Source organism: Microcaecilia unicolor, chromosome 9 (assembly GCF_901765095.1).
Source record: "Microcaecilia unicolor chromosome 9, aMicUni1.1, whole genome shotgun sequence".
NCBI classification, from domain to species: Eukaryota; Metazoa; Chordata; class Amphibia; order Gymnophiona; family Siphonopidae; genus Microcaecilia; species Microcaecilia unicolor.
Genome location: NC_044039.1, coordinates 135824252 through 135837848, shown reverse-complemented (window position 1 = coordinate 135837848; position 13597 = coordinate 135824252). Strand labels below are relative to the sequence as shown.

General features: G+C 43.1%; 1 protein-coding gene across 2 annotated transcripts in view; it reads right to left on the bottom strand.

Annotated features, from left to right (window-relative positions):
• The window catches only part of RGS6 (regulator of G protein signaling 6), a 495104-nt gene extending 491779 nt beyond the window's left edge, over nt 1–3325 (bottom strand). For both annotated transcript variants that reach the window (XM_030214495.1, XM_030214493.1), the window contains exon 1: nt 3235–3325. In XM_030214495.1, coding sequence (XP_030070355.1) covers nt 3235–3318 — 84 coding nt within the window. In that variant the 5' untranslated portion in view covers nt 3319–3325. The remainder of the gene's footprint in view (nt 1–3234) is intronic.
• Between the last annotated feature and the right edge of the window lie 10272 nt (nt 3326–13597).

Sequence of the window (13597 nt, the reverse complement as noted above, 5' to 3'; positions counted from 1 at the left end):
GGCACACGCTAGAGGCACACCCCTACAAATCATGCTAACCTTTAACCCAGGCAACCATTCCCTTTAGATTATTTTTCTAACTGGGTAACTCCCAGCGCCACTCCATGTGCTCCAGACTGCCCAACACTAATGAGAGAATGCCAGGTTGATTGCTTGGATTTGCAGTGACACTATACAGTTATGTGCCACTGAAAATCCAAGTGTAACCTGGTCCCTGGGAGATAATGGGGTAGTAGTTTCTGCCTTCTCCTACCAGGTTTTCTCCTGCAGAATATTGGAACCTTTAATTATTTGGATTGTCATTAGTCCTCTGTAGTTGTATCTTGTCTGGTATTGATTGTAATTTTGTTTGATGTATTGTATTCTCTATCAAAGTATGTAATCCACCAAAGACACTGATTGTTGGATCAATAGAATATAATAAATGTGTTGCATTTGTAGACTCAGTCCACAAAGATCTTGAACAGTTGGATGTAAGAGCAAAACTCCTCCATTCTAAGCAGGTATCTATAAGCAGGACTGACTGAAGGAAAATGGGTCATATAGAAATTTACATATATACAACTACTATCTGAGGTCCCCAGGCATCTTTAAAAGCATAAATGGACCCAAATACTGAAAAAGCAGTGAAGGACAAAAGTGACCAGGCAACATCAATCTCTATTGTTAAGCTAGAAGGAATGAGTGGAAAAAGAGGTAAAAGAATGTGCAAAACAAGAAAACAAAAGCTCTTTAAAGAATCGGACCAGCAAACAAGAAAACATAATTGGCTAAAGCACAAATACAGCATGAAATACAGTTACTTTGGCAACCAAGAATGGATTTAAATCTGATACAGGCACCCAATAACGTTTGCATGCACGTCTATCTGCAAGCTATTCTATAAGGCAGGGTGCACAATTCCCAAAACACGTATCTCAAAAAGGGGCACGGCCATGGGAGGGGAATTGGTGTTCCAAAAAGTTACATGTGTAGTTATGGAATACTGGGTCAGCGAGCCCAACTTGGACACCAGTATTTACATCAGGTTTCAGCAAGATTAAGTCTGGTGCCCAATGTTAAGGCACGGAAATCGGCACTGAGCACTATTCTATAAAGGGTTCACACCTTTCATAGAATAGGGCTTCACACCATTTATAGAATCCAGCCCTAAGAACACACCATAAAATGAATGTCTTGATAACAAAAAAATCATAAACACGTCCCATAATAACCAGTTCATACATGCATTATGAAAAGCAAAAAAACTATGCTCTAAGTGGAGCTATTTAGGAACTGCTTTCCATGATTCAGGACAATGAAAAACCTTAGGCAGGAAAATAAGACACAAACAACGATTAAAAATTCCCACCAAAAATATTTGAAAAAGGGATCCTCAGACTGAAAGCAATACCCAAATATCTTCTGTTGCTCTCATATTAATTCCATAACATTATGATTCAGGGGCATAACTAGAAAAGACCCTCCTCCAAGTACTGAAATACTTCAAATCCAATACCCCTAATATTTTCAACACAAAATCTTGAGATGAATGACACATCGAACAGGTTCATATTTCAGTTTCATTTTCCAAACACCACCTTAAAAACCATTATTAAATGCACTTTAAGGGGGGAAGTTATCAACGTGGGCTATTGTTAATTTGGGTTATTTTACCATAAGTCAGGTTATTTTAGCACAGGGCACCATTTCGTGGAACGAGTCTCTGTGTCAAAAAAAAAAACAAATTAACAGTAGCCCACATTGATAACTTCCCCCCTAAATCTTACAGGGGGTCAATATTCAAAAGGGTTTAACCAGGCAAGAGAGGCTGCTGCCCAATAAAGCCCTGCTGAGCTAGCTGAACGCGAATATTCAGTTGTACTTAACCAGTTAGTGTTACTAAATATCACCGCAAACCGGCCTTCTCATAGTCAGCTAGGTTAAGGGGTGGGCCCGGGGCTGAGTTAGGGCAATACCCAGTTAACTTCCGGGTTAGTGCACATACCCAGATATTCAGTGCCAGGAGCTGTGCATGCCCCAGCATTGAATATCCTGATTTGGATCAGCCCATGGTTGGAAGCAGTTTACAAACTGCTTACCATGGGCTGAATATCACCCCACCTATAGTACTAGAAGCCAACGCATAGTAGAAAAATTATACAGCTGTTCATAATGTGTCCACTATAAAGAACTTCCCTTTTGTATTGGCAGTTTATTCTTTCCCCTTTATCCTCAAGCTTAGTAGAAACTCGGGCAAGGATTTGGTGCCGTAAGTCTTCAATTCACAGATACCCAGGATTTTCCATCCTATCCTATATTCCTATCGCAATGTACTAAGCCCAGCTTTTACAGTGTCTTCCTGTCTAAGGGGGCTTTTACTAAAGCTTAGCTCGTGTTATCTGCAGCAGGGACCATTTTATTCCTATGGACCCTGCTGCAGGTAACTCGAGCTAAGCTTTAGTAAAAGACCCCCTAAAGGAGCCATGAGCCATTGCTCCCTCCAGAACCCAGCTAATGTGGATCCTAAGTCTGGCTGCTGAGTGTCACACTTAAGTGATGCATTATTTTAGAATTCATTTTTATCTTTAAAAATACATACAATGGAACCTGTATATAATCAGTACATAAGTAATGCCACACTGGGAAAAGACCAAGGGTCCATCGAGCCTAGCATCCTGTCCACGACAGCGGCCAATCCAGGCCAAGGGCACCTGGCGAGCTTCCCAAACATACAAACATTCTATACATGTTATTCCTGGAATTGTGGATTTTTCCCAAGTCCATTTAGTAGCGGTTTATGGACTTGTCCTTTAGGAAACCGTCTAACCGCTTTTTAAACTCTGCCAAGCTAACCGCCTTCACCACGTTCTCAGAAGCAACTGTGACATACCTTAAGCCAAAACATCAGTTAAATAGCAAAACATCAGTTAAATTAATAACAAGCAGTAACCTGTCCCTGAAGATAATCAAGACTTTTGGAAACCCCTCAGTTGTAAACCATCAAAATCCTTCTGAGGGATAAAAACCTCACTACAATCTCACTCAAACAGACACCTAATAACCACAAAAAGTGACCTATTTGTGATCTCCTGTTTATACAGCCAAACACTTTTTTTTGTTTCCAGTTTAAAGACAAACATCCAAAACAAGACCTCAAAAGAGAGAATTAGCTATAAAATTCTTTAAAATCTCAGCATCTAACACAATCCATCTAAAATGTATAGAATAGAGTAAAACCAAACGAGTCCTTACTTTTCTGTAGACAATCATATTTGGCGTGGTTTCTTCAGGATCCGCTGTACCTACAGGACTTGGCTCGCTTGATCCTTGGGCCATGTCTGCGTTTCTAACCCCCACTGCAAGGACAAGAATAGCATTCGGTGAAACACAACTATGATAAGGACACATTCCATCTTCAAAGGCAGCTGTACCAGGATGGGACAGAGGGAATGCACTGTACTGTTCTTTAGGAAAGCTAGGAGAAAGGGAAATGATGGGGAACAGTGAATAACATGGAAATCTATTTGAAAATAATGTACATGGTGTTAATATTGATTTATTCAAACCACCCAAAAAAGAAAACATAATGAAATTGACAGCTAATTTATTTATGAAGTGACATTTTACTACAATATATTCAAATTTAGGCAGTGCATTTTTCTTTTTTGCTGATGCCACCATCCTAAGGGGCCCTTTTACTACGTTGCGGTAAAAAGTGGCCTGCATGAGTCTGGGCGCGTGCTGGGCATTTTTTTAACGCTGTGGGTAAAAAGGCCCTTTTTAAAAATGGGACAGTAAATGGCTGTGTGCTAATATTAAAAGTAGTGCATGGCTATTTACTGCCTGAGCCCTTACCGCCACCTATTTATATGGCGATAAGTAGGGTTACCATATGTCCGGATTTACCCTGACATGTCCTCTTTTTGAGGGCATGTCCGGGCAACCGGGCGGGTTTTGCCCGCCTGCCCGTTTGTCCAGAAATCCGGACAAATGGGCAGATTGCTAGCCTCCCCTCCCCTTACTACTGCCCTGATGGTCTAGTGACCTCTTCCGCCTTCGGGGCAGGAAAGAGTCCCAGCTTTCCTGCCTGGAGCGCTGCCCTGCATGCATCCTTCCTGTTGCTGATCCTTGGCACCCATTCAAAATGGCCGCCAAGAGTTGACGTGACCTCACGAGACTTCAACTCTCGGCGGCCATTTTGAATCAGCGCCAAGACCAGCAACAGGAAGGATGCATGCAGAGCAGCGCTCCGGGCAGGAAAGAGGGGGCTCTTTCCTGCCCCGAAGAGGTCACTAGACCACCAGGGCAGTAGTAAGGTTAAGGGGAGGGGGGTGATGGGGAGGGGGAGTGACGGGGTGTGTGACAGGGGGCGGAGTGAGGGCGTGAAAGGGGGCAGGACATGTGTCATCCTTTTTGGGGGACAAAATATGGTAACCCTAGCAATAAGGGCTCATGTGCTACTCGTGCGGTAATCAGGCAGCATACGGCAATGTGGCCGTGCTGCCGATTACCGCCAGGAATGCCCCCACGGTAGAAAATAGAAAATGAATTTCTACTGTGGGAAACTGCACACACCAACTTCGGAACTACCACTGGGCATCTGTGCTACCCTGGCAGTAGGGTTGATTTGGCGCACGTTACCGGTACGGTAGCCCTACTGCAGTTTAGTAAAAGGGCCCCTAAAAGAAGTATGATGTAGCCATCTGGGGAAATGGAGTATTTCTGTGAAAAACATCCAAAGTCATTTTTTAAAAGTCATTAAAATTAAAAAAAAAAAAAAACCAGAACAAATTAATGTTATGATGACTATTTCAGGACTATTTACTCAGACAGGCATCTACTCTGCAAATTTCAGAGGTGTGTAAAAATGATTTATAAGAGTAAATCAACAGACAAATCTCTGGTGGAATTAGAAATGCAGCACTAGGGTCTAGCCTAATGATCTAGTGGCAGTGTTGTCCGATGCCTTGCAGGAACTTTGAGTTTGATGTCAAGATCTGGCATCTGCTCATTACGATTATAGGTGCTAAGAATGCTACAGAAGCAGAGTTTACAGCCCTCAAGGAAGAAGGAATCCTAGCCATTGTCCAACTGTTGCACCTAAAGGTAGGATTCAGGATGTTTAGGGCCTCTTTTATAAAGCCACGCTACAGATTCCCGGTACGGCAATTGAGAGGAAGCCCATTCGATTCCTATGGGCTTCCTCTCATTTGCCGCATAGGTATCGCTAGTGCAGCTTTGTAAAAGAGGCCTCAAGATTGCTATAGAGTTTTAGCTGGTTATCATTATTGTAATTGTTAGACGATCCATCACAAACATTAGTCTCCAATTCGGTTTGGAACACATTGTTTTTGACCTTTGAAATCCATGCCAGCCTTGTTGGTGTAAGGTTGTTGAACAGTAGAGATGCTACTGTTATGAGTTGAAGAAAAGCCAGCTGTGACTGTAAGTTATTTTGAAATGGATTCAGTAAATAGTGCCCACATTTGGGCCCCAGAAAAATTTAGTGTGGAGCGCTTTCTATAAAGAGCGCTATGAGTTGAGTGCTTTTTATAGAATAGTGTTTAAAGCCCATTCCCATGCTCAAATTTGAGCTTAGTAAAAGGGCCTCAAACTGAAATATAAATATGAAGAACTTAAAATGCAGTACATCACAGCTAAGGAATTATTGGTAATCCCCGGTGTGTGACATAAATGTTCGTGTAGCACTCCATACTAGGTATCCCTGGATCTGAGGCCAACCTAGCTGGAGTCCCCCTTGGGCAGGCACCATTGGTCCCTGAACGCTTGGTGAGGAACACCTGAGGAAAAAAGGTGTTGGCAGGTAGGATTTTCCTCCCTTTCCCCAGGTAAAACAAAAACAAGGGTGGCTGGCAATATTTAAAAGTTTATTCAGATTATACAACTGTAACCCTGGTCTCACCACAAGTTCTGGGCACCAGCTAGGTCTTCGGTCAGGTACCCGAAACCAGAGCCACAAACAGTAGTTCATGGGTGCAGGCTTGGGCACAATTTGCTAAGCGTATTCTGTAATGTGGTGTGCTTAAATTCTAAGTTGCATAGTTGGGTGGGGCATGGGCATTTCTAAAATCTATGCGCCTTGTTACAGAATACACTCGCTCTGTGTCTAATTTAGGCATCAAGATTTACACCAAGTAAAACATGACATAAATGACCGTGACTAAATTTGGTCACGTGGAGAGGCTTCCGGCGTACTCTATGTACCTCACAGAAATTTAAGCCTATTCTATAAAATATAGGCACGCTTTAGAGAATACATCTACAGTAGGTGTATTTTTTTTCCAAATGGAATTTTCAGGCGCCATATATAGAATCTAGCCCATAGGGGTTAATTTGATATGGAACTGCCTAGTTTTAGGCAACATAAGGTGCGCAAATGGTGGTATTCGAGTCATTTATTTTATTTATTTACTTATTTATTTGTATCCCACATTTTCCCACCTATTTGCAGGCTCAATGTGGCTTACATAGTACCGGAAAGGCGTTTACCGACACCGGTGTGAACAAATACAAAGTGATGTTGTGGTAGGTAAAGTTCGTGTGGCACTGCCACAATAGGGAATCGTACAGCGGGAGAGTTGTGTTATGATCTCTCCCTACCTCCTCCTAGAGGCGCTCTCTCCCCTTCTCACCTGGTTAAAAGTGCATAAGTGGCTAGTTACATGTGTTAATGACCTCACAGAATACAGCTATAGGGCTAATGTAAGCAGTTGCAACTAGATATATGCGCTTTCTTAGCCAGTTGCACTAGTATTCTGTAAAAAAGAGTACGCACCTAATTTTCTTTATAGAATGAGCGCCATAACCAGTGGCTGCAGTAGGGTCCCTGTTACAGACTTACCCTCATATGGTCCTAGCACCTCCTTTTTAAGTGTGTTTATGCCCTGAAAATGTTACAACTGCCTATTGAGCACGTGAAAAGGAAGTATAAGGGGGAGTGGGGGGTTGTTGCATCATACTACTACTACTATTTAACATTTCTAGAGTGCTACAAAGTGTACGCAGCGCTGTACAAACACAGAAGAAAGACAGTTGGTTCTGCCTGGGTGAAGTCTAGCCACTGCGTGTTATAGAACTGGTCTGGCTCTGGCTTGGAGTTGTGAGTAACTGGAGCTCTGCCTTTGAGCTATTGCATAACTGTGCTAAAATGAAGCCAAACAAGTGGAAAACAGGTTTGCCTCCTTTTCCAAGTTTAGATCTATAACCACGCCCTAGAGGACCCTGATTGGTTCTCAGGGATGTAAAAGGGGGTTGCTTAGAACAGAACATGGTCCCCAGCAACTTGAGGGATAGGAGTGTGCACAACATTTCATTTTTCAGTTTGCTTTCCTTTTTTTTACCATTTGTTTCATTTTGTTACTGAATGTGCACAAACATGGATTTCACATGCATAAAACATTCACAGGCAGAGAATAATGAATGGGAAATGAATTTATACCCCTCGCAGTCTATGAACTATGCTGTGGATCACAGATGCTGGTGGAGCAGTAACCCTACTTGTCGAACTGTTTGTAACCTTGCTAAAACCTGCTATTCTGGATTGTATTGATTGCCCACACTGCGATTTCTGATTTGCTTTGTCATTATTGCATTGGAATGCTGAGAAGTGTCTGCTCTGAGCCTTAGGAGATCCCATAAGCTATGTTTAATTAAGGTGAAGAGAACCTGCTTTTCCTTTTCATAGAGGCATTGCTCAGGACAGGATAGGACCTTGGGCAAGAAGGATGGCTCCCACAGCCCCAAAAGGACTCTGGGATACAAGGATGATGATGATGAATAAATCCAGCATCGAACCTACAAGGAATTGTGTTCAAGTATCATTTGGCTGGCTATCTGACATTGTGACAAGGACTTCAGGGAAAATGCAATACCCCTAAGGAAGTTTAAATTTGTTCTGGCAGTACAAAAAAAAGTGAAAGACAAGTTTTGGATAGACGTTAGTACAGACATTTTATTATAACAAAAATATAGATGATGTGGTGCTGGCTTAGGCCAGTAACCTACTGAATCCAACAGCCCATCTCATCTCTGACATTGGCCATTCCAGGTCATTTGGAAACACTGAAGTCAACATTACAAAATGATTGGAGTGCCAAACAATACAAATTACCCCTCATTCAACAGAATGAATGAACATTCTCAATCTTCATTGTTGTGGATTAGGAATTGGTTATTGGACAGAAAGCAGAGGGTAGGGTTAAATGGCCATTTCTCTCAATGGAGGAGGGTGAATAGTGGAGTGCTGCAGGGATCTGTACTGAGAATGGTGCTATTTAGCATATTTATAAATGATATGGAAATCAGAACAATGAGTGAGGTGATTAAATTTGCAGATAACATAAAACTATTCAAGGTTGTTAAAACACATGCAGACTGTGAAAAACTGCAGGAAGACCTTAGGAAATTGGAAGACTGGGCATCCAAATGGCAGATGAAATTTAATGTGGACAAATGCAAAGTGATGCACATTGGAAAGAATAATCTGAATCATAGTTGCCTGATGCTAGGATCTACCTTAGAAGTCAGCACCCAAGAAAAAGATCTAGGTGTCATTGTAGACAATACGCTGAAATCTTCTGCCCAGTAAGTGGCAGCAGCCAAAAAACAAACAGGATGCTAGGAATTATTAGGAAAGGGATGGTGAATAAGACTGAAAATACTATAATTCCTCTGTATCACTCCATGGTGCGACCTCACCTTGAGTATTGCTTTCAATTCTGTTCTCTGTATCTCAAAAAAGATATAGTGGAATTAGAAAAGGTTCAAAGAAGAGTGACCAAAATGATAAAGGGGATGGACTCCTCTCATATGAGAAAAGGCTAAAAAGGTTAGGGCTCTTCAGCTTGGAAAAGAGAAGGTTGAGGGGAGATATGATTGAGGTCCACAAAATCCTGAGTGCCAGTGGTGGGAGGCGGGGCTGGTGGTTGGGAGGCGAGGATAGTGCTGGGCAGACTTATACAGTCTGTGCCCTGAAAATGACAGATACAAATAAAGGTAAGGTATACACAAAAAGTAGCACATATGAGTTTATCTTGTTGGGCAGACTAGATGGACCATGCAGGTCTTTTTTCTGCCGTCATCTACTATGTTACTATGGTATAGAACGAGTAGAAGTGAATCGATTTTTTAATCTTTCAAAAAGGACAAAGACTAGGGGACACTCAATGAAGTTACATGAAAACACTTTTAAAACAAATAGGAGGAAATATTTTTCCCTCAACTAATAATTAAGCTCTGGAACTCTTTGCCAGAGAATGTACAAATAGTGGTTAGCGTATCTGAGTTTAAAAAGGTTTGGACAAGTTCCTAGAGGAAAAGTCCATAGTCTGCTATTGAGACAGACATGGGGAAGACAATGCTTGCCCTGGGATTGGTGGCATGGAATGTTGCTACTATTTGGGCTTAGCCACTGTTGGAAACAGGATACTGGGCTAGATGGACCATTGGTCTGACCCAGTATGGCTATTCTTATGTTCTTGTAATATTGGGAGGTGCTTAGCACTGTGTTACAGTTATAGTTTATTCCACTTGCTATACTGCCAGGCTTATAACTAAGATCACAGCAGTTTACAATCCAAAACATTAAAAACAATCCAGAAAGGAACTCCAATAAGGATAGGACAGACCCACTCAAACAAGATCACACATAACCACAACCACAATAAAGGTCACAAATGGCAAAAATGCCACAAAAAAATAGCTAATCAAACAAACAGACACCTAGGCTCAGTCCCCTCAATCCTCTGGGAGGGCCACTTCAAAAGCCAAACGGAAAAAGATGTACTTTCAAAAGGCACGTAAACAATGGAAGGGACTGCACTTCCCTTAGAGATTTGAAGGCACCAGATTAAAAAAAGGCCCATCCCCCACCTCTTTGTGGATATCAGGTGAGTCTCCTTCACAGAAGGGTCCGCCAACATCAAAGATCGTATTGGTCTAGATGGAACATACTCATGTATTAAAGTTGACAAAGATTATGCCACTATCTCATACAGAGCCCTATGAGTGAGAACCAACGATTTAAATCAAATTCAGTAATATACAGGTAACCAATGGTAATGCACATACAAGAACAAGCAGCCTTGCTAATAAACGAAGAGCAGTATGCTAAGTTTGAAGCTTCTTAAGATTATCAGTAGAAATTCCAGTCTATATTCCATTGGCATAATCAAACTGAGACATAAAAAAGGATTACATCAAAACCTGAAGTGCTTTCTTATCAACAAAGCCTCTCACTGGCCCTAATTTACAGAGCACAGTGTCATGTCCTCTACCTCAACGCAAGCAGCATCCACGGGCTGCGCGGGGTCCTGTTGACACACACACGACTGGCAGTGCCTGAGCCATGTGTGTGTAGTCCACTCTGGGTTTGTTCAGAGAGCGGTGGTTGCAGGCTCCTTAATTGCTTTGCTTCCATGCACCTGTTTCTGCTCTCTCTCTCTCTCTCTCTGCCTGGTTTCCAGGTTCCTTGATTGCTTTGCTTCCACCCACCTGGGTCTGCTCTTCCTCTGCCTGGCTTCCCTTGCTTTTCTCCTATTGGTCTTCCGGTTCCTCCTTCCCCTGCTCTTGTCCTTTGGCTGTGCCCCTTCTCCCTGCTGATGACAGATGCCAGCACTTTATCAGCTATGCTCTCCCTGGACTCCATGCTTCGGCTTCTACTTTGGTAGGTGTTTCTAACTCTGTAGTCTGCTTCTTATCTACTGGTCCCTCGTTGCTGACTTCGCCTGTACCTGGATAACTCTCTTGCCTGCTGCCTGCCTATTGACTTTCGCCTGTACCTGGATTACTCTCTTGCCTGCCTAATGACTTTCGCCCGCATCTGGATTACTTTCTTGCCTGCCGCCTGCCTACTGACTTTCGCCTGTACCTGGATTACTCTCTTGCCTGCCGGCTGCCTACTGACTGCTGCTTATACCTGGATTACTCTCTTGACCTACTGCCTGCCTGGCCGATACATTCATCACCCCGCTTCCAGCTCCGTCCCGTAAGTCCTGCAGGCCACCCGCACCTAGGGGCTCAACATCTGGGGAATGGCGGTCAGCGCAGGTGAACCATGGGGTTGTCCAGCCGCCAAGCAGAACCTGGTCCAAGTACTGGGCTCAGCAGCGCTCTACTTGGTACAAGAACTCACAAGTCTGACACACAGTAAAACCCCGCTGAACTACCAAGTCGACATAGGCCATAAAATTAAGTTGAAGATCTATTATAACACTCAAATACCAAAAAGTATCCACAACAGGCAGTTCCATTCCTAACAACTTAATGGAGACATCCAGCCAAAACTGTCTCCCCATCACTCAACAAGCAAGCATCGTATTCATATTCATGACCTAATGATGAATGGATAGCCAATCAGCCACCGCAGAGAGGCAAATGTGTACATTCACCAGGTCAAGCAAACTCTTGTTAACTTTCACCACTAACAACAAGTCATCTGCATAAACACTAATCCCAAACTGTTACATGACTCCCAATAATAGACTTTAAAAAATATTGAACAATATTGGAGAAAGTGCCAATCCTTGTGGAATGTTACAAGATAAGTGTTTGGAAGCCAAGATCTTTAGCTTGTAGGCTGACTTTGGGCATGTAGGCTATAGGAAAGCTGAAACAACACAACCCAAGCCCAATTATGCCCACCCAAGAAGGTGGTCAGAAGGTAGGTCTGTGTGTTGACACTCCCTTTTGATGGTTCTATCAGAGAATGGGTTGTAAATTGTGATAAACCACAGTGTCTGCCCTTACTTGAGGAGGCCGCCAGAGGGCGCTCTCCCATGGAAAACTGGGAGCTCCGGGGATCTAGCTGAGTATTGGCATGTATGGGCCAGTAGGGGGAGCTCCAGAGAGATAGCTGGGGGAGTGAGAAGAAACTTCTAGGCCAGATCTTTCTGGAACCAGAGGGGCGAGGTCTCAAGAGGTGGGGAGGTTAATTGGACACCTCATCAATAGCTTCCTCTCAGCAGAGGAAGGAGTTTTTTTGCCCATGGGAGCCTGGAGGCCGGAAGCCTGGGCTGTGTGATCCCGGTGCTGAGGAGGAAGGACTGTGTGTCCAGGACTGTGTGTCTAACAAGAGGAAGCTGTGCTACCTTCCAGAGAAGGGTGACCCAGGGGCCCCACCAGAAGAATTGGTAAGGTGGGTCGGTTACCAGGAGATACAGCGGGGAGGCCGGGCCAGGACTGCAGGTTAATGAAGAGGTCACCCTGAGGTAAAGGGGAGGACCAAACATAGAGGCCCGAGTCAACGGAGACAGAGAGAACTCTGGTCTCAAGGTGGTTCCCTGAAGCAAAGGGCTGGTGAGGCTGGGCAGGAGCCACTAGAGGGCCACTGCACATCAGAGAGCACCCCTGGGGGCTTACAATATGTTTAAGTTGATTACATCATAGGGCCAATTCCCATGACACAATCCTCATTAAACTGGACCAATCATAAAATGTCAAGCTCCATTACTTCCATGTTAGCCTGTCAATGACAGGACGTACTATTAATAGCTTTTGAGACAAATCCTATATAACATGGGATTTCCTGGATATTAGCCAGAGTGGGAGGAGGGGAGTATGCGAATAAGAGAGGAAGAGTGGAAGAGTGACAAAATAAGAGTGATTGTGAATGTAGAGAGTGAAGAGTTAGAATATGTGAAATAAGGTGGACTTCAGCCCCGCAGAGGGACTGGAAAGATATGCCGTGGAGAAAGATAGCTCACCAACAGAGGGAGCAAGAATCTCTCCTTGAGCAGAGGTGAGGAATCTCTCTTCAAATTGTGCTAACAACAGAAATGTTGCTACAGTGAAGTTCTGTTTTTAAATCAGACTCTTTTTGAAACAGTACTGGCCTGACAGAACAGCACTGTCTAAGTCCATTCGCGCAAACAGGGAGTAAGCTAGAATAAATATGTGGTATTGACTCTGTGTGGAAACATTAAAAGTGAATCTCTTAGTGAGACATGGAGATTGTAAATTTCTACATATTTCTTTCATCTGACCTTAATTAAATGTGTTAATTAATCTGTGTAACTATTAATTTAAGTTAAATAAAAGCCATACTTTAATTCCCAAGCAAAGTTGTATTCACTGTGAGCACCTCTCACTTACATACAGCATAGCATTAAGAGGATATTCAGGTAGTACCTAATAATGTATAATCAGATCTCGTAACAACTTCACCCATGGAGCTGGTTCCTAGGCTTGGTTGTACCTGGCAGATCCTAATGGGGAAATTCTTTCCATATACCTTCACCCCCAAAAGTAAGAGGTGCTGATGCCCAGGTCTGTCTGATTTATAGGCAATAGACTTATCTAAACTTGTCTAAACCTTTTTTTAAACCTAACTATGGGTCCTGTTTACTAAAATGAAGTAAGTTTTGCACATATCACATGTTAAAAATGTATGTGTGGTAAGTGCAGAGCCTATGCAGTAAATGCTGGGGGCAGCACCTGTCCTGCATTTAACATGCAGGGTAGACAGCACAGGGCACCCATGGTATTTAACAATGTGTGTAACACAGTGTGGGACCACTTACAATAAATAAATAAATAAAAGTGAACTGCTGCTGGCACAACTCCCACACCACCACCGAACCTCTCCCTCAATCCAATT